The sequence below is a fragment of the Etheostoma spectabile genome, chromosome 15 (assembly GCF_008692095.1).
Source record: "Etheostoma spectabile isolate EspeVRDwgs_2016 chromosome 15, UIUC_Espe_1.0, whole genome shotgun sequence".
Classification (NCBI taxonomy): domain Eukaryota; kingdom Metazoa; phylum Chordata; class Actinopteri; order Perciformes; family Percidae; genus Etheostoma; species Etheostoma spectabile.
In genome coordinates this window covers 16,571,548-16,592,474 of record NC_045747.1, presented here as the reverse complement: position 1 = coordinate 16,592,474, position 20,927 = coordinate 16,571,548, and the positions used below count along the sequence as shown (strand labels likewise).

The following is a 20,927-nucleotide window of genomic DNA, read 5'->3' as shown; positions in this document are numbered from 1 at the left end:
ATCAAGAGGTCCCCGGTTCAAATCCGGATGCCCCCTTGTTTTACTATGTATACAAATGTCCAAATTACCTATTTAACTGGGACTGCAGCAGCTCCAGTCTGGACTCCAGCTCACTGGGCCTGTCCTCAGCACAGGGTGGAGGGTGGAAACTGGCCCTGACTGAGGATGAACGTTTCTGGCTGTCTCTGCGGTCCGGCCAGTAGTCATACAGGCCAGGCATGCTGATGGGGGCTGCTGCTGGACAGAAGAAGAATCAGTTATTCAAACAAACCATGCAATATATGAGCAAAATAGACTGTCTAGCACCATGCAGTGTGTATTCCAGTTTTTATTTTCACATAATTTTTCATTTTCGTTCCAATTTTGGAGGAGTTTTACTAGTTTTCAAATCTTTTCAGTTATAAGTAACTTATTTTAACTCCAATTTTACCCATTGTTTTTTGCTGTTGATGTCAATTCTTTTGTTTTCAGTTTTGAATAAGGGTTTGGGTGATGTGCTGCCACGTCTTGTTGTGGGTGAGGAATTGGTAGGGTTGGAATTTTAAAGTTATATATCGACAAATGTGTACTTTGTTATAAAAACTGTAAGTCTAAATCCTATTTTTATTTCACTATTATTTATAGTTAGAGCAACAAGAAAGAGATACAACTTTGATTGCTTCTTTCTAATTTTACCCCTACCTGTCATCAGCTGGAATTTAAATATCATCACTGTATTCAAAGAGGGGACCAGATTTTAGGAGTATGTACAATTTTCTCTCGTTTTGTAAAAGACATTTTGTCCTTAACACATCTGGAAAAACATGGTGGCATCCAATTTCGCCTTCAAGGTAGAGAAAGACATGTAGGAAAAGTGTTATGGAAAACTGATGGAATTGTGATTTGAAAAGTAACTTGGTAAACCTAAGGTTATAAGGCTCAACCAGGCATACATGACTAATGAAGGGAATGTTGATCTTTACCTGAGTATTGTGGTCCTCCAGGGTCTACAGGTGGTCCCATCCTTGCTGAGGGTCCACTGTGAGGCAAGAGGTTGACTGCTGCTGGGGAGTAGTCTCTGGTGTCCCCCCTGGTGGGGTACAGCTCCCCCTTGCTTTGTCCCATAGGCGTCATCTCCTCATCACTAGACTGCGAACAGATACTAGCGCTGCTGCAGAGGTCTTCCCAATGGGATCCTGACATTGTGCCTTGGTGGTTTGCCATTGGACAGGACTGATCGGGGTAAGAGTCTTCACGGTCCATGCCGTCTGTACAGATATTGTCACATGACAGCCAGGACAATACGGGGATTAGTATGGAAGAGAAAAATACGGAAGTGTGTTAAGCCTTGTCCCACACTCACCTGGTCGGTTTCGACGACGCAGGGAGCTTCTCCGATGCCTTGTCCGGCGGTAGCCACATTCAGATTCCCTGCCCTGGGTTGGCTGGTGTATTCTATCTGCCTGATACACATCAGCTTCAGTAATTCAAAAATACACATTCATTATGTAGCTCTATAATTAATCTACTTATGGTTGAAGCAGTGAATCGGTCAGGGATCCACAAGAAGAAAAAAAACAACAGCACACAAACAATAGACCCACATATGGCAGGTGCATCACCAAAAATAATTTTCTAATTAGTTTTGGTGGATATATAGTATAAGGACAAGGATACAACATAAAATTGAAAAGAGATAGATGAAGCAAGTGATGATATCTTGTTGATTTCCCCACTTTAAGGTTCCCTGTGGAGTTTGTGACCACTTGTGGTGCTATAGAGCAATGTTTTGCTGGATGTCCTGTGCATAGAGGCAGTTAAGTCCCATAAATGGAGGGGATATGCCAGTAAAAGAGGATAAAAAAATAATCGCAAGCTAATAACAAAAAGGAAAGTTTCAAGGCATTTTAAAAAAAAGGCTTTGCAAATATTTCATGTGCTAGGAAATAGATTTTGGCATTGATCTTAGTGTTTGCTTATAATGAAAATTACACAATGTATTTTTTTTCAACCGGGACCCTTATTTCCTATGCATTGATGTCTAAGTGACTAATGTGAACAACAATCTTTAAATTGGTCCAGTATTGAGCAAGAACGCTGTAACTGGCAGTTGTGAACAGGGCTGCAAATTTAATCCTAGAGCGCAAATAGCACCATCAATTTCCTTCCCCTAAAAGTTCTGTTTTTGCCACCGACAGGCTCAGTGTCTGACAACATTATGGAGATAGACCTTTTTTCTAAAGAGTAAGATTCTTTTTGTTTAAAATGAAAAAGCCCGAAATTGCTATCGCCAAACTCACCAGATTCAATTTAAACAAACAATACCTTTAGAATGTGTAGAGCCAGCCTTTTTTCAAATGCAAATGGGAAAATTAAGGTTTTATTTTAACCAAACCAGAGTGGTGATTGTTGGAACAGTGGAAATACAAACAGTGGTAGTTTTATTTTGTTTCTGTCAACTTTTATAAAAGTGTTTTATGATTAAAATGACTATTTAAATGGAGTCTGGTGGATTTGGCAATAGCGATTTTGGGGCTGTTTGTGGTATTCAATTGGCCATTAGTTGTCTTCATTTCTTAATACATGAAATAAAGACCGTGATCACTATTAGGATGGTGATTCAATGTGTAACATTCTCCTCTGGTGGCACTCACATCTCTCAGGTTGAAGGTGATCTCCAAGTTGTTCCAGAACGTGTCGGAGAAGTCGGGATACATGTCCAGCACTTCCAGCAGGTCGTCTCTCAGGATCTTGTGAAGGTCGCAGTAGGTCAAAGCCCTGACGTCCGCGCTGGATTTACCTGGCCTCCCATACACACTGATAGGTTCACCGAATATGTCGTTCTTTCCTACAGAAACCACAGCAAAAGGAAATATGAGCATAGGAAAAGGGTAACAGGTAATCAGTATGTTTTGCCAAGTAAAGCAAGCCCCTGCTAGTAATAGTGAAAATAGTTTGTTGACATCATTTTGATGGATGAATCTGATCCAAAACAAATGAAAAAAGAAGCACTAGTGTGTTACTGATCCTCAGCAGTGCTGCTGCTCCAAAACAAATTAATGATTCCCTCAAACACAGAAATGACCTATGTAGCCTGGATCTGAGTGCAGGGCCTATTGATGATCAATGCCACTGTAGAATGGAAGTGAGTCTGTGCCCAAACACCTCTGGCAACACAACACACACTGTGTGTTTGCGTGTGTGTGTTGTAAAGGGCAGTGCGAGTTGTGGCTGTGGCTTTGTGGGAAAGAAGCAGATACAAAAAGTATCAAAAGAATTTTTGTTTTATTCATGATTATAATTATTGTTTAAATCTCTTGTCATTTAACAAAAATAAAATGATGATGATTTTTTGCAATTTCATTTTAGAGTATTGTTATTTGTAATCAACATTGGTCATTATTATTGACTTTTTATGAGTGAAATGATTTATTGACTATTTAAATGAAAGACTGATAATGAAAATAATGGCTGATTTCCAACCTTACTGGAAAATAGACAAAGTAAGCAGAAACTACACAGTGCCTTGCAGTTTACCTAGTATGGCCACAACCACATCGTCCCTGAGAATCTCTATAGAACCTCTGGAAATGAAGTAGAGGGCGCTGAGAATGTCCCCACTGTGGACCACAGTGTCACCCGGCGGAGCGTGGGTTGTCTTGAATCGCATGGCCAGAGCCCGCAGGCAGCCTTTGTTGGCACCTCGAAAAGCCCTGCAGTTCTGCAGCAAGCTGCGGTTCAAATGGAGGCAGATGTCAGCCTGCAGACACTCAGGGAAACCCTTTAAAACCTGCAGGGCAACAGAGAGCATTGGGTGAATCGACTGCAAATAATTTCCCATCATTTTGTCTTTTCCCCCTGCATCTCTTTGTCCTGTATATTTAAAACCATGTAATCTAAGAATAGAAAATGCTAAATTAATCTGAAAGACGTTTAAAAAAGAAACGGCGGGGTGAGAATGAGAGCAGATCGTGTCAAGATTGATTCAGGCAGGGCACAACGGACAGTGGCTCCAAGTGATGATCTATTCTCACATTGAATTGGCAGGCCCTAATGCGGCTCTCCCCAGCTGTGTCATGCTCCAGTGCTGTTAGCAGCCTAAGCCCAAGCAGCGATATGACGCACATCATCACTAAAAAGCAGCCTCCTAATATTTTAGCCTCAGTGGAAACACTCATGTGTGTTTATAATAGCAGGAGACACCCAAAGTTGAACTGGCAACCTCTTGATCAGCAGTCAAATGCTCTTCCACTGAGCTATACCCCCAACTGAGATCAGTGCAAGTGATGTGTTATTCTATCAATACAGTATCATGTATGCCAAAACCAGTTTCAAGTAGAGGAAAAAAGTTGAGTGTGTTAAAGGAAAGATGGAAAAGATATTTAGAATAACTATTTCTCATTCTGAAATCAAACTCACTTTCAATGTAACATAAAAAACCTTAATTTGGTTACATGAAAGTTCAATGTGGGAAGACTGGATCATTGCAGCAGCAAAAAACAAGGTGATCAACCCATGTATGTCTAACACAGAATATCATAGGTAGTGCTACAAACAACAATGGGAAATATGAAAAGACAACCAGAGGAAAGCAAGTGCGCTAACACATGCTGGTAAATGATTTAAGTTTTTTAAGACTGTTTATTTTTACCATTCACTTCAGAGCTTGCAATGAGATATTTTAAAGAAAGCACAACACATGCATATATTGTCCTACGGTATCTATGTTGGTAACGAATGCAGAAATACGTAGATATTTGCACTTAACGTGCCTAAAGGTTTGATTGAGATCATAAATACAGAATATGGTGTAGAAATTAAACATGCATTGTCAGATCTTATTGATTTGTGTTCTAGCTGAGTGGCCAGTACAGACGTTGTGGTTTGGGATAATTTACAGTAGACAAAAAGACTAGATGATTTAGGAGGCTCCCAGATTTGAACACAGGACCTGTTAATCTGCAGTCATATGCTCTACCACTAAGCTACACCCTCAATTACACAGTTATCTAAACTGTCTAAATATCCACTTTCCAACAAAAGCTTTTCTAAATCAATATGGAGCCACTGCATCTTGTGAACTGTTGCACGAAAACGTGTGGATGAATGTCTTACATGACTTACAGCGTTCATGTCAATGCCGTTGGTGTAGGACCAGGCATGTTGGAAGTACTCCTCCAGCCTCTGTCTCAGGCTTCCTGGGATCTGATGGAAACGGATGAACTCTTTGACCCGCAGCATCTGGGTGTGGTAACGGGCTGTGCCTGAGTACAATCTCTGAATGATGGCCGACACGTTACCAAAGATACTGGCATACATCAGAGCTGCATGGGACAGATGTGAAACCAAAATACCATATGTTGGAGAAATTGATGATACCAAGATTCGAGGAATGTACAATTTTACAGCCTGCAATTATAGTAATTAAAATCAAATGAATGTATTTTAAACCTTTTGCAACAAGCTGATATTACTTCTGTAAAAACAAATTATTTTTACAAAATAGATAATTTAAACACAATATTGAAGAATGACATTCAGGTCCTTATTTTGTTACCAAGTACCAAGACTGTCTTTCAGACACAATCTAACTGATTAATCAATCTGCCAATATTTAAGAGCAAAATGTGTGTATCATTAAAAAGTTACCATCACCAAGGCTCCCTGGTATCTCAACTGGTAGTGCATGTAACCCCATGTATAGTAGTAAGACTGAATATGACATAAATCTGACGCCATAACTGAGCTCTTACAGCAGCCTGGGTTCAATTTAGACTCACGGCCCTTTGCTGCATCTCCCCTCTCCCTTCTCTCTCCCCCTTTACTGTTTGCATTTTTCTTTTCTGTTTGCATCTTTGCATCATATGGAGTTCAACTTCGATAAACTTTGACCAGAGAAGTTGCAGCCTCAACCATAGGCGCCGATACCGGAAAATACTGAGCACCCACGTGTGCCAGACTGCCAGTAGGCTATATTCATTTAAAATTAAACATTGCAGTTGGTGCTGAGCACCCATAGAGGAAAACATAAATTGGCGCCAATGGCCTCAACCAATTGCAAAAAAGGGTTTGTGGTTGACAACACTTGGCTGTCCATCGCTGCAGTTTTCTCAGTGAGCCAAGATGGAGGAGACATTGATTGCGTCTGTGTCACACCAGCCGGTATTGTATGATATTGGCTTCATTACACTGCACTACTACAGCTTGTTTTTCTTCTCCTCTTCCCCAACAACACCATAATCTTTATCGGCTCTTCATTATACATTTTTCTGTCACAAAACCAACAACTACAATAACTCAATGTCTCAGCAGGAGACGGTCAGTCACCTGCATTCACGCAAGTGTGACCGGATATATTTTATTTGTTCTAGATGTTGCTGGTAGTTCAGACTCACTGCCACTCTACTCACAGCCAATGAGCATGACACAGATGGAGAAGATCTTCTCTGGGTTGGTGTTGGGTGAGACGTTCCCAAAACCCACACTGGTCAGGCTGCTGAAGGTGAAGTACAGGGCTGTAACATACTTGTCCTTGATTGAGGGCCCCGAGGCTATATCACTGTCATTGTACTGTTTACCAATCTGGTCAGCCAGGTTGTCCAGCCAGCCGATCTTCATGCCTCCGATGCGGGCGGAACCTGTGCGCTCCACGTTGCCGATTGCATACCAGATACAGGCCAGCCAATGAGCGATGAGGGCAAAGGTGCACATGAGAAGGAAAAGGACAGCAGCTCCATATTCTGAGTAGCGGTCCAACTTCCTGGCCACTCGTACCAACCTCAGCAGTCTGGCTGTTTTCAGTAATCCAATAAGAGTGGTTGTTTGAGGCTGGTGGAGAAAGAGTAGACTTCATGTTAGCGACATTAGACACTTAATCTCCCACACCCACCTATGTCATCTTACAGTCTCAAAAACACAAAACAAAGTCTGCACTTTTTTTCTAGTTTGCAATTATGTTAATGTTGTGATGCCTCTGACGTCCACTGTCTTCCCTTCTTTCTCACCTCTTCAGACCCGGAGCGGAATATGAGCAGATCAAAGGGGATGGCAGCCACAATGTCAATGAGGAACCAGCCCTTGAAGTAGTGCTGCGCGATGCGTCCCGGCTGGCTGACCACCTCGTCGTTGTGATTGACGTAGGTGGTCCTGAAGTTGATGAGGATGTCCACGATGAACATGACATCCACCACCAGGTCCACCACGTTGAGCGGGTTGCAGGTGTAGCCGCAGGTTCTCCTCCGCTCTTCCTCCACCTCGTTAAGAAGGAAGGCAGCCGAGTACGGTGTGAAGATGGCTGTGTAGATGACCAGCAGCAGGATGATCCAGTCCCATACAGCTTTGAAGGGGCTATAGTGAAGGATGGTCCATTTGTGGATGCGTGGGGCCTGGAGCTTGTACTCTGGCAGCACATCAGCACCGAGAGACAGCACCTGAGGAAAGAGGAAAAGGTGAGGGTGTTATTATTAATGGAGGTAGGACAGCATGATCCATGACTTGTGGGATGGAGTGTTCTTTATAGGGACTGAGCTGAAAACAAGTTACTTTATTAAAGACAAATCTCAATCAGGAACAGGAGTTTTGGAAGGAAAAACTCATTATAATACGGAAAAGCAAGATACTAACATTATCCGAAAGTAATTTAGATTTGTATTCACTGGCTTGCAGAGCAATACTTTTTATTTGTCATTGTCATTATCATTAACTAAGTATTGCAGTTATGACCAGGTTGAACTTTTTTTAGGAATTCAAATCTTTTAGGATTTGAAGGTTTTATTCTTCATATGAGGTTTAATATTTATGCACTGCACAGTAATTCACCCTCTACTTTTATTTTGTGTGTAAATAGTATAGACTTAAAACAGTATAGACTTAAACAGTATGTTGTTTCTTTTCATTAATTAATCTCTTTCACAAAACAGCTAACACTCTATCTATAAATTCATATTTTCTTATTTCTGAAATAATGGCACATTAACAGATCTGCATGTTAAAGCAGGTTGCTTAAGTATTTTTGTTTTGAACAACTATGCTGAAGTTTGGGGGAATAAAACAAAAAAATGGGGAATTACAGGGATGGTCCTGTTGAAAATTAAAGTAGCAATCAAGAGGTTGCATTTTACTGCAACGCACGCCTCTAGCAAAAACGGTTTACAACTTAAAAAGTAAAGTCCCAGACGGACTGATGTATAATATTCTGTGTCTGACAGGTAAGTAACAACCTAATCCAACAGATTCTTACCAATTGGCTGGAGAAAATGTCACAGCCCTTTGGGGCAACATGTCCACACTCAGTCAGTTTCTTGATATGCAAAATGTTAAATGCAGCAATAACACAAAAAAAACAACCTTTAGCGAGGCAAAAAACATCAAATCCCCATCCAGTGTTACCACTACTCTCTGGGTGATTTGTCTAATTGCATTAACAGACTAACAACAGTGAACGACTTAGTGAAGCAATGAATATTACTATCCCACTCCTAGTGTCGACCACAGCAACAGAGGGGGAAGCCATCTTTCTTGCAGAAAAACCAAAGAAAACTATAACATCACAAACTCTGCTCTAACAAAGTCACAAATCCTTAACTGCTGTTTTAAAGAGCTTCACCTGCCTCGGTTGCACCATGTGACCCTGAAACTGTGGACCAAAAAAAGTGCTGGCCTTGATTGGGAGCCATGCAGAGGGCTGGCTTTAGGACTCTACTCTCTGCTGTATGTGGTGGGTTTAACAGTCATTGGTGGTGTGAAAACGCCCTCCTCTATAAAACTAAATATTTCTGATGCCCCACTACTGAAACATATACACTAATTAACTACCTAGCCTATGTTAAAAAATGCTCTTGCGGTGCATTGTTGTCCTTCTATCTCCTCACAAACCCTCCAGTGGTCAGACCCTCATTTGCACTTTCGTTTGCATAATTATAGTCATAGTCACCATGACAAAAGATAGACATGTACGACAAGTAGCTGCAGTGCCAAAAACTCAACTGATACAGGGACCAGAAGTGAAATCTAACATGGTATTGTCTATTTAGACTAATTCTTTGGGGGGAAAAACTGCTGTTTAAATCCACTTTTCCAGCTTGGATGTAAACATTGATCGGACATAGTCAAAGTAAATTGCCTCTTAAGGACAAAGAACTAAGTTACTAAATGTGTTCATGGCCATATTTGGTAAACAAGAACGGAGGGAAAAGTTAGATCTTCACTAGGGATAACCAAGGCTTCCATAGCTTTCCATTATAGCATGGAATGGCCTTTAATGATAGTTAGATGTTGGCTCTGCTGGAGTTCCAGAAATCTTTTTCATAACCAATAAACAGCATGCAGTAATTGGAAATGGTGGGAAACCGACTGAACACAACCTACAACAACCTCTGGCCCTCCTTTGCATGTCAACGACTGACCACAAGAGCCAAACAGTAAAAGACAACACAGTAATGACAAATGTAAACACATGAGCAAAAGTTCACTCATCCAAGAAATGTTAAGGTATTGATGTTGTGCACAGCGCTGTTTCGTAATGACAACCAGAGAACTGAAACCACCAGTTTGCACGCAAGAGCTCTGTGTTGCTACTCTGACTTTATAATTAACATAGCAATAGTTCACTGTCAACATTTCTACATGTTACATATTAGCTTGAGAAGGAAGTTGTGGTGTGAAGTGCAAGGGAAGATGAGCATAGACTGAACAGGACATATATTGTACCTATATATCATGAATGCCAGTGTGAAATGTATGAAATTAGCTTGAAAGTACTGCTTGAATACTGAATATTCCCAATCATAAAAACACAGACATGATTGGGATTTCTAATCGGGTATGGAGACAAAAAAAACACTTTTATCCTTACTTTTGAATAAAGTCACAACTCAAAGTGCAATGTATTTCATATGCAACTCACTTCAGTTATTTTTTCTTCTTGCAAACTTTAGTAAATGTAATTAAACTTTTTAGCCAGTGCATCCTACTCATCCTGTCTTATATCACTCTGAAAATAAACAGAATACAATTTTTTGTACCCTAAACGAACCCTTTCAGTAAACCTAAAAAAGGTGCAAGAAAAATAAGATAGATTCTGTGCATAAAATCTGTGAAAAATGGTTTAAAAAGACAGAAGGTCTTCCTTGTCTTAGCAAGGTGACATGGCATCAGCTTAACCTGAATGGTGTTGCTTGCCTGTGGAGCTGCAGAAGGATAGCTGGAAGGGGAGAGATGAAGGATGAAGACAGAAAGAAGGAGAAAGAGGAGGGAAGGTTACAACAAACAAACAGGGCAGTGGAGCAGACAAAAGGAAAGGGAGAGTTTGGGGAGGACACCAGGGAGCTTGAGAGACCCAGTAAGGCTGAGGTACTCACAGGCTGCAGTGTATGCTTGAAGCTCATGCTGAAGCGCACCACAGGGTAAACAGCAGGAGAAAACTAAAGAGACTGCAAGAGAGTGAGAGAGAGGGAGGAAACCCCTATCCATCCATCTGTATCTCCCTCCCTCCTGCTCTCTCCTCCCTCCCTGTAGCCCGGCCCTCACCATGGGATCCTCCTTTAAACTTAAAAAATCGATCCCGTGGCCCTTTGAATGACGACATCCGCCTCTTCCACTGGTGCTCAACAAGCAATAACTGCTGAAAGCCCAAGGAGCTTTCCTTTAGTATTCTGTGTAGTGTATTCGTCCCTGTTGACACTGGCAGCCTGATTTATGGTTAGTTACTTAAAAAATGTTTTTTTGCATTTATTTTGTGCATTTATTTTTTTTGCATTTGTCTCAAAGTTACCAAATTATTGTCTTGATGTTGATAGACAGGTGTATTAAAATGATGATGTTCTGTCATTATACAACATATAAACCTGTTTACCTAAGCTTCAATTGTGTGCATGCACACACGCACACACGCACGCACAATTTGAAAAATCATGGTGGCACCTTTCAAAAAAAGTTATGGTAAATTTAAACTGAATATTTCTACAGCCTCTTGTTGTAAGCTGATGTAAAGCCAGGGGGCACCACATAAACACACTTTGCTTTCCCAAAACGCACACATACAGACACACACACACGCACACACACACTAGTTACATTATGCTGAGCCTTTTCTACTGTTACCAGTCTTTTACAAGCTACAGTCCAGTCAATCACACTGTGTGCTTAATGTTATGCAGACAAATCAATATGAACAAAGATCAATGACAACCTCCATTTCCCTTTTTGTAAGGTGCCAATCGAAATCCAATTATAAAGGCGGGATAATGAACAATTTTATTGTATAACGGCACATAACAAAAAGTAAAGGCAACAGCTTCTCATAGATTTAATTACATTTAAACAACATGATCATTCTTTATAAAACTTGCACTTGGTGTAATTATTGATTATTACAGTTTGTTGCCACATGACAGCAGCCACGATTTCTGTGACCTAAAACCTGACTTTCAGGGCTTTACATTTATCTGTGATCGTGACCACGATACCACAGAGAATCAAGCGGTTTTAACAGGCCAAAAACTGCAGTGTGATTTTGAGGGCAGCTGAAAGTTTAAGGGATCAGAGTGCATACCCGCTGTCCTCCACTTCCATTAGCTCCAGAGGCCAAGGTCACTGGCATCAGCGTCAAGCCACCGATTGCCGCTCAATAGCCTCACAGCCGTCGTTCTTTTTACTCGCTTTCATAACTACATCTCACCAGGACCTCTCCCCACTCTCACAGACAGCTTCACTGAGAGTTTTTGATCCCCCTCCACCTTACACACACACACAATCACCACATCACACACTTAACAGTGAGGACAGTACTCTCTGCTGCCTAGTTACCATCTATAGTGACATCACATACAGCAGATACCTCAGGCTGTAAGTGACTAACACAAAGTATTTATACATTACATTTAAAAAACAAATGCTTGTTTTGTTACACTTCATACTAAATAACTAAAATGCATGAATGAATGTATTTAGTCTATAGTCGGTTAATGAAAGGTTATTGTTTTTGTATGTGTTTCCAAGGAAACGTGTATATTTCTGGTGATGGCTGGTAAATAAAACTACAAAAGGTCCCTCAAAGAGCCCCCCTTAAAAATGTGTTTTACTATGGTTAATTCACTTGAGCTTCACTATGCAAAGTTTGACATTAGAAGGTTGTTGTTTCTGCAGAAAGAGAACCTTAAATCTCAGTCACAGACCCGTACGTGCAAGCAAGATTTTACAACATAATTCCATCAATTAGTTTGGAAGCCAATCGTGGTTCAATATGCCACTTTCAAAAGTGTGATGTGAAAGCCTGAAGCCTCCAGTCCAGTGCAGTAGAATACACCATGTGTCTAGTAGTTACATTTGTTAAATGAAAAATAATTGCATTTTGCAATTGATTCTGGATATTTTTTTTAATGAGAGAGAAGGAGCAGATGGAAATGGAAGCATTGAAAACCATGTCAGACACAAATTATTATTAAAAACAGAATATCTTTTTTAAGTCTGGAGACAGGCTTTAACATTCCTCCACTAAAAAAAACTTCAGTAGACATAGTGTAGGACAGCTAAATTACCAAAGCATAACTTAATTGAAAAGGATCAACACAGAATCCATCCAAAACAAATTATGCTAAACACACAAAAACTCTGATAGTATAGTATTGGGTTTTCCATCAAACCAGGTACCATATCTGCAAAAGTGTTGTCTAGTAGAAAGAAATACTATTACAAACTGAGAGAGATTCATAAATTGCCACAATATGTTATAAAATAGCTGCTGAAACACGTTAATTTGCCCTGGAAACAACTGAACACATATCAGCCCCTATTTTACTATAAAGCGAGATTTAGGGAGGACGTGGTGACTCAATTGTTGTTTTGAAGACGGCCTTGGGAAGGTCGTGTGTGGTCTGTCAACAGGAGACATACCACAGACAAATAGCCTTATAACTTAATAACTGCATTCTACCTTCCAACACAAACAACTGACACTCCACTCAACTGCTATGCTAACACAGAGGAAACACTCTTTATCCAAACTTGTACATGACATCAACAGAGTCAAGATAACAGTTAAGTGTTCTGCCAGGCATTTTTGGTGGCCTTCTGTTTGTCCTGTCAGTTTTTCCAGGGCCACAGAAACCACGTTGCTCCGGCATTGTGCAGCCGGCTGTCGATAGCACTCGCCCCCCTGGTGCAAAGAAGTGAGATCTTCCCACCACCAAGGTTTTTTTTTAGAACTTCATTAAACTACACATAGTGATGGTGGCAATTATTTCTGGAGAACAACTTATACTAATTGATAAAAATGAATAAATGGAATAAAATAATACAGAAATTCCTTGTTGGCTTGTGTATATACTGTATAGTTTATACCAAACTTTGGGGCTTATACTTATTGATTTATCTTGAACCTTGGTTGCTCTACACCACAGAGTTAGGGTAATAGTAATTAATTTAATTCATAATTTATACTGTTTTTTGATCCCCAGTGGGGAAATTACAATTTACGTCCCGAAAAATTTGTGGCAGTCCCGATATGTAAGCAGTTGTCCCGAATCCCAAATCCTGCCCTAACTGTCTCAAAATTAGAGCAAAGTCTCAAGAGCACACTCTCGAGTAGTTATAGTCTGAGAGAACATAAAAAACTGTTCATGGGGATTGAGTTGTACTGCAACCAGCTCCCATCAGCTGCTACATAGGCGGCTAGGCTAGATAAATAATCATTGCTATTTGTCATTCATTCATTGTTGAAATGGAGGCTCTGGCTGGTGTCCCAGGACCCAAGAAATATGTAGCTAAAAAGCAAAAAACATCTCTGCAGGTACTGGGAGAACTGGGTAGACAAATACCCCTGGATTACTGCAGTTTTATGTGATGCAAACAAAGCGTTTTGCAATGTATGTAGGAAGGAGTTGGGTATTTCACACGGGGGGAGTCAGACTACAGACTGCATGCTAGCAGCAAACTACATATAAGTTAGTGATAACTAACAGCACAACTGTACAGACAAACACTTTGGTCTCATCCTTCTTTAAGCGGATGACTCAGTGTATAATAAAATAGCTGCTGCTGAGCTGATTTTTTGAGGTTTACATGACAGTTGAATTCCTGAATAAAAATAATAAAATAATAAATCATTTTGGTGCGGAGCTTTGAAAATTATGTTACAACCCCCCGTCTCGCCCCGTCTCAAATTTGACCCATGTACAGGGTACATGGGATGCTTTGGCAGGTTTACTCAGGCTGGTTCGGAAAGAGAGTCAACTGACCGCTGTGGAAGCCTCTCGGATAAACTGAATTAATGTGATGCACTGTCGGAGCCCCAGACTGCCCGGCTGCCGGATCAATGCTGCACCATACAGGTCAGTCCATGAAATTTTGGATGTCTGTACTTGCATGTGTGCGTGCATGTGTGTGCACAGCTGAAGTGTACGTAATCAACCTAGTCATCCAAGATAGCCCCTCCACACTCAAAGCCTTCAGCATTTCTGGACAAGTCTCAACCATCCCCGGGGCTTTGCCACTGTGGAGTTGTTTGACTACCTCAGTGACTTCCACCAGGGACTCTGGTGACAATTCCCCATCAGAATCTGGATTCAGGAGTTCCTAAAAGTGCTCCTTCCACCACCCCATTACCTCCTCAGTTGAGGTCAACAGGGTCCCATCCTTACTGAACACAGCTTCAGTAAGGACACATAAGACCTCGAGACCACAGCTCCCTGCCACCGCTTCAGCAATGAACTTTGAACATTGTCTACTCTGGTTCCATGCCCCCAACCTCCACAGGGATGCGAGAAAAGCTCCGCCGGAGGTGTAAATTGAAGATCTCTCGGACAGGGGCCTCCTCCAGAGGTTCCCAGTTAACCCCCCACTAACCGTTTGGGCTTACTAAGTTAAATAGGGACCATTCTTCACAATTAATTTAAAACTTTAAAGCACTAACCCTACTTGTCATAGAGTATTTTTCCATGGTGGTTCTTCCTCCACTGCTGTGTGTGAGCATTGTGCCAAAATGTGCAAAGACACACGTGGTGGGATGGCAGGTGGCTGATGAGAGTGTTGTGTTGCTGGCGCCATAGATGTCCCACCTTAAGTGAGATTATTCTTTCACACTTTCACCCTGCAACTGCAGATGTATTTTAGCATCTTCAGTGAGCCAGAGGCAATGAACATTTATAGACATCTTTGTCTGAAGTATCTATGTGCAGAGATGTGACAGTGTGACAAGATCAATTACAATAATGGCCAACAAGCTAAGCTTATCATACAGGGTGACAGGAGAGGTAACATGATGTGACAGAAATTAGTATTTGTAGTGTGACAATGTTACGAGAGGTCTTTTGAGTAAATAGAGTGCTGACACGTGACAGGAGGGTGTGTGTTTGTGTGACGCTGATAAACCCAGACTGCAGGTGTGTGTGAGATGAAATTCATTTGAGGAGTTGATTCAGCTATCGGAGGCAGCATGCTCAACCGGACAGCTGCAAACCACACGCTGTCTAGAGAACATTTTTGAGGAAAAGATGCTTAAAAACTATTCATGTTTTCCCACAACACTAACTTTTGTAAATACACCTTTTAACCTTCATGTTATCCTGAGGTCAAATTTTACCCCTTTCCAAGTTTTTCATCATAAATATGGGAGGTTGAAAATGTCAAACAAGGCGACAAAACATTTGGGGAAAAAAGCATAAAAAATATTGGAAAAAGTGACAAAAACTATGAAAAAAACCCACTGGAAGTAAGCGTCAAAAACTTTAGAAAAAACGGCTAAAATGTCAAAAAAGTGACAAAACGTCAACAAAAGGGACAAAGACATTGGGGGAAAAAAAACAACAAAAATGTTGAAAAAACAACAAAAAACGTAACACTTTTTTTTGAAAAGCCACAAAACATTGAAATAGGGACGACGAAAGTGTTGTTTTTTTTCATGTTGAGGGAAAGACAACACAAGGGTTAAAACCTGAACTAGAACAACAAGAAAGAGCGGGGCTGGCCCGGCGAGGACGTCATTGGAGCACGCGGGCAGTGGACCCAGAGCGATGGCGAAACCCTGCAGTGTCTGGGTGAGTCAGTTTAACACAGCACAACCCCTTTAGAAGTAGGAAAGACATGCTCATCCAGGCATGGAAGCGGCTAGGTTATCCTTTAGTAGCTGTGTTCCTTTGTGTTACGAGCCCAGGTTAGCTTAGCCCCCCATAACATAACAGCAGGAAACAGCTAGCAGACGACGATATTGTAACCACAACCTCTATATATGAGGCTTAACTTGACTGGAAGTTATTCATCAATACAAACAAGCAATACATAAATAAAAATCTACATACAGGTTGTGATCATTTTGCACAATCATTTTCAAGAAAAATCAATGTGGATACAAGAGAAAAGATCTGTCTTAATATGTCTTATCATGATATGGAACATTTTATAGAAAACTCCAGAAATAAAGGAAACTGCATGGAGAACAAGTGGGATTATCTTACCTCATGGGCAGAATTTGTTCTTGTTTTAAGGAAAATAAGTCATGTTGTATGTGCAACCAATAAGGAATGCCAAATTCAGGACCCCAGTAGCTTTGACAACAGAATGGTTGTGCAAACAGAGGAAGACAGACTTGTTTCTTTTTTTCCCACTGAGATATTAAAAGGATTAGTCTTACCTGAGTGACGTGAGTGACCTTTTCAGTGACATTCTGAGTTCGGTCTTTAATCTTGCTGGGTGCAATGATTTCAATCTCGGTGGGCGAGGGAGGTCTCATTCGGTCAGTGCCAAAGGTAAGAGTAACCTGAGGGATGCGGCCAATGCTCCGATGTCTCATCAGATCCGAGTCTGACGTGGAGTTCAGAGTACTGGGCTTTAGATCTGCAGCAGAGAGAAAAAATAGAAAACTAATATCTGAAAATGTATTTGAATATTTTTTTTTTTTTTTACATTTGTATGACGTACTTCTAAATCTAAAGTGTCCAGGTTTGAAGGTCAAATCCTGACCAAACGTTAAAACAAATATAGTTAAATGTTTTTAGAAACATATTGATTTTGTTCATCCAATATTTCTTTCCCTCCACAGGAGAATCAGGACAGACTGCATTTCCCCTCAGCCACAGAGACACAGATGGACGTACAGATGTAATGCAAATGAAAAAATGTGACAGACAGAGTGGGAGTCCAGAGTATGATTGGAACAAAGAGTACAGTTTCCTCACAAAATATTTTCCTTAAGAGGAGGACTTATGTGCAGCAATGTGCAATTTTACCACAAATGGACTACAAATCCACACAGAGTGACAGAGGGATTGATTAGTGTGTCTCTGCAACGACAACCATCAAACAGCTGCACGTACTCAGTGCGATTTTCTCCGTGTTATGGATGTTGGAGATCTGTGATCTGTCATGTTTCCTTTATTTCTGTTTTTTTTCTTGTCCGACAGAAAAGTACACATTCTTTAGTGAATTGAGAAATATCAAGAGCAACTTGTAGTTTTTGCTGCCTTTTTTTTCATATCTGATTTTTTATTTGACCAATTTTCTGCGTTGAAACAAGCATTATATCCTGGCAATGGTAGATGTCCTTTCTGATTGACTGTCAAGTGTGTGTTAAGATCATATTACAGGACAACTGCTGTCAGACTTGTTATCATTGCATTACTCTATGCCTGTTGTCTCTCTATGTCTAATAAATGCAAAACAATGCCCAAAAATCAAATATAATATGACAACTCAAATATAGTTTCATTCAACATTTAAGCCACTGTTGTGTGCAAGCTCTATAACATTCCAGGTAATTATAGCATCAATAGTCATACTTCTTTGACCCAGAATGGGTTTAACTGACCTAAACCTATCAAAAGACACATTTTTGACACGTTTTCCTTTGCCCTAAGTCGGTAAGTGGCATTGAAGGTGGAGTAATAATTATATTGTGTCAATATACATATACAATATCAATATACTTATATACAATATAATGGAAACCCCTTTTCTCCCAACATCGTTCAATACTGACAAAATAAAAGGTTCTGTTAATTAATCCAAAAGTAAGATATTTCCCTCATACCCTTTTGCTTGCTGACTTCAAACATGTTGCTACTTGTTTGCAGCATAGACAAGACCGGCCATAATTCAGTATTATCAATCGTTATCTAATCATGTGATCCCATCATAACAACATAATATCTCAGATCAGGGTTTGCAGTGCTCATGTCAACTGAAAAAATTTCATTTTACCAAAACTTGCAAGCAATGCAACCAATCAAAAAATGTGCATAATGTTGCATGCTTGGTGTAATCAGATTTAGAATGATTGTGTTGTCTTCCTGTCAGAAGTTTTCAAATAAAAAAACAATCCATATTATATTTCACTAATATGATGAAAGCGTGTACTGTAACTATTTTTTAGTTTCTTTTAGAGACAAATACAGCCCTAATTGCCAATTGTAATTCTTGTAATTCTATATTTTAACCTCTAATTCCCACTGAGGTGCTCGCAGTGTCCATCAGACACTCACTGCTGTTGGCTCGGGAGTCTCCAGGTTGACTGCTCCATTCTGTCCTCATGCCGTCAATGTCATCCAGTGACGAGGCGCGCCGGAGGCTGCGGACGCTGTCCCGAGAGCAGCTTCGAGGTAACGTCCCCATAGGAAAGGCGCTGCCAGGGTCCAGGCGGTCTGTCAGCAGGGAGCGCCGCTTTGTGGAGGACTGGACTGCAGGGGGTGGAGGATCCAGGTCCTGTTCAATCAGGGCTTCTGTCTCAGACTGCATGCAGCTCTCCTTGGACGGGATCCGAAACTCTTTGAGGGGGACTTCCTCGCTGTGTGGCTGTCAAGGACATAGAGCAGCATCTTTTTTTTTTAAAGATTATGTTTCGGGAATTTAAGGCCTTTAATGACAGCTGAAGAAATGAAAGGGGGAATGACTTGCAGCAAAGGGCCACGGGTCAGAGTTGAACCCCGGCCCGCTGCGTCGAGGAGTAAACCTCTAAATACGGATGCCCGCCCAACCAACTGAGCTATCAAGGAACCCAGCAGGAGGCCATGTCTTATGTGTACAAAAATCATACAAACACACTATGACTATTTCTTCGAAAAGGAGTATCTGTCAGTAGTTACAGCATTTCCTTTTTCTTAAATTTTGTTGTGTTTTGCTAATCAAACTTGTAGCTTAACATACAAAGTAGACCTGCAACAGAGTCCCTGCCAGAGTCCCAACATGTCAATTTGTTAGACTTGGTCCAATACAGTTCCGGTGTCAGGTGTTTTAGTAAATAGTTCTACACTAGAAGTGATTCATCAAAACACGAGAGAACTCTAAACAGAAGACTCTGAAAAGAGAAAGATTAACTTAACAACGGTTGATTTTTCCCCCTCATTCTTCCCGTTGGGGTCCTTTGGGGTGACAAAACAAACCTTAAATTTCTAACAATTCTCAATGCTATTCTAGGAATGTGAAACAGCAAAGTGCATACCTAATTTCCCCAAAAGAGTTTGAGTAAAAAATTTGAACGGAGAAAGTGTTTTTTTGTTCTTTACTCCTATTGTAAGCCTAATCTTTAGTCAGTAAATACAAAAACAATCCGTTATTAAAAGGCTATGCATGTATGTATTATTTCTGTATAGATTTTAGCTACTGTCACTAGGTACTACTGCAGAATGTAAGGCATGCATCCACACAAGAATACTGCATCACATTATCTTTTGTGTGTGTACACCACCTTACCTGCAGGTAGTCCACTACCACTCCTTCAAACTGATCTTTGGAAATTGAAGATTGTCGAAAGGACCGCAGAACCGGCAGCCTCATCTTCAACCTGCGATTCTGGCCTGAGGGGGAAAGTCTGTGTTCAGCTCAGCTGTTACCAAAACTCTAACTTTATCTAACACAAATCATGTTAATTATTTTGTATTCCTAAAAATACGTTTTTGGAGTCACTTTTGCCTCGACAAGTTGTTTTTTTACTTTATCAGACAGGGCCTTCTTTGTGCACATGTATCTGTAAAATGCTAACTGAGAACATTCATCAGATGGTCATTTCTACTATGTCCATGATTGGAAACTAATACCACGGTTTGGTTCATAATTAAAAATGACATGAATGTGAATCACTGGAGTAAAATATGATCATACAGTAATTTACTCTGCTTCCCCAAACTCAAAAATATATCATGCAGGCAAAGTATAAGACAAATGTTAAAGGCTTTACAGTAAAACAATCCTTGGGCGACTCTCTGCCTCAGTCCTGACTTCTTGAGAGTAGGATCAATCAGCTCCTGGAAGTCGAGGATGAACATGATGACAAGGCCTTCCTCGCTTTTCACAGGGACAATGTCCACCAGGCATGGTCTACAGGTCCCTTTAGACACAGAAAGGCAGACTTAAAAATGAAAAAAGAGGGCAGTCAAATTCAAAACCAGGGATCTCTTGATCTGTAGTCAAATGCTCTATCACTGAGCTATACCTCCAGCCTCATAAAGTGCAGCCATGAGAGTGGAAAGGACAGGATGGACAGGGAGAAAGAAAATGAGAGAGATTTATAGGGTAAAACGGAGGGACAGAATTCAAACACAGAAAGCCAAAAAAGGTTAAATGAGCAGCACTTCCGTCAGGTCTAACTTCACTCTGCAATCAGTGTGGTCTTAAAATAGAAACAGGCGAAAGGGCAGATCACACACACATGCACACACAGTCCCTGCATTCTGTCTCATTCACACATCCAAAGGGAAAAAAGTGACACGAATACAATCTGAAGATATCAGCCTGTCAAAGCAGCCAAATTACTTTGTATCCACTTTTTTTGCAATTTGCTGTGCCTGTTTGAGTCTGGAAGCACAGCAGGAAGCAGGGGACAAAACAAATAGATGCTTAGTGGATTTGAGCTGGCAAGCTGATCGCATTTCCATGACAACAGCACTTTAGACTGCAAGCCCCATGCCTAAAGTAACAACAGACACGTGTGTGTGTGTGTGTGTGTGTGTGTGTGTGTGTGTGTG

General features: G+C 40.7%; 1 protein-coding gene across 6 annotated transcripts in view; it reads right to left on the bottom strand.

Annotated features, from left to right (window-relative positions):
- The window catches only part of kcnh6a (potassium voltage-gated channel, subfamily H (eag-related), member 6a), a 29,685-nt gene that overhangs the window by 2,399 nt on the left and 6,359 nt on the right, over window positions 1–20,927 (bottom strand). The window contains exons 3-14 of one of the 6 annotated variants that reach the window (XM_032536983.1): window positions 20,141–20,290; window positions 19,657–19,760; window positions 18,450–18,759; window positions 16,604–16,806; window positions 6,984–7,409; window positions 6,390–6,807; window positions 5,095–5,303; window positions 3,517–3,769; window positions 2,634–2,827; window positions 1,343–1,442; window positions 963–1,247; window positions 69–237 (exon numbers count right to left, since the gene is read on the bottom strand). In XM_032536983.1, the coding sequence (XP_032392874.1) occupies window positions 69–237; window positions 963–1,247; window positions 1,343–1,442; window positions 2,634–2,827; window positions 3,517–3,769; window positions 5,095–5,303; window positions 6,390–6,807; window positions 6,984–7,409; window positions 16,604–16,806; window positions 18,450–18,759; window positions 19,657–19,760; window positions 20,141–20,290 (2,821 nt within the window). Of the gene's footprint in view, window positions 1–68; window positions 238–962; window positions 1,248–1,342; window positions 1,443–2,633; window positions 2,828–3,516; window positions 3,770–5,094; window positions 5,304–6,389; window positions 6,808–6,983; window positions 7,410–16,603; window positions 16,807–18,449; window positions 18,760–19,656; window positions 19,761–20,140; window positions 20,291–20,927 lie in introns of those variants that run through there. The other 5 variants (XM_032536984.1, XM_032536986.1, XM_032536987.1 and 2 more) reach the window with 5 other exon arrangements.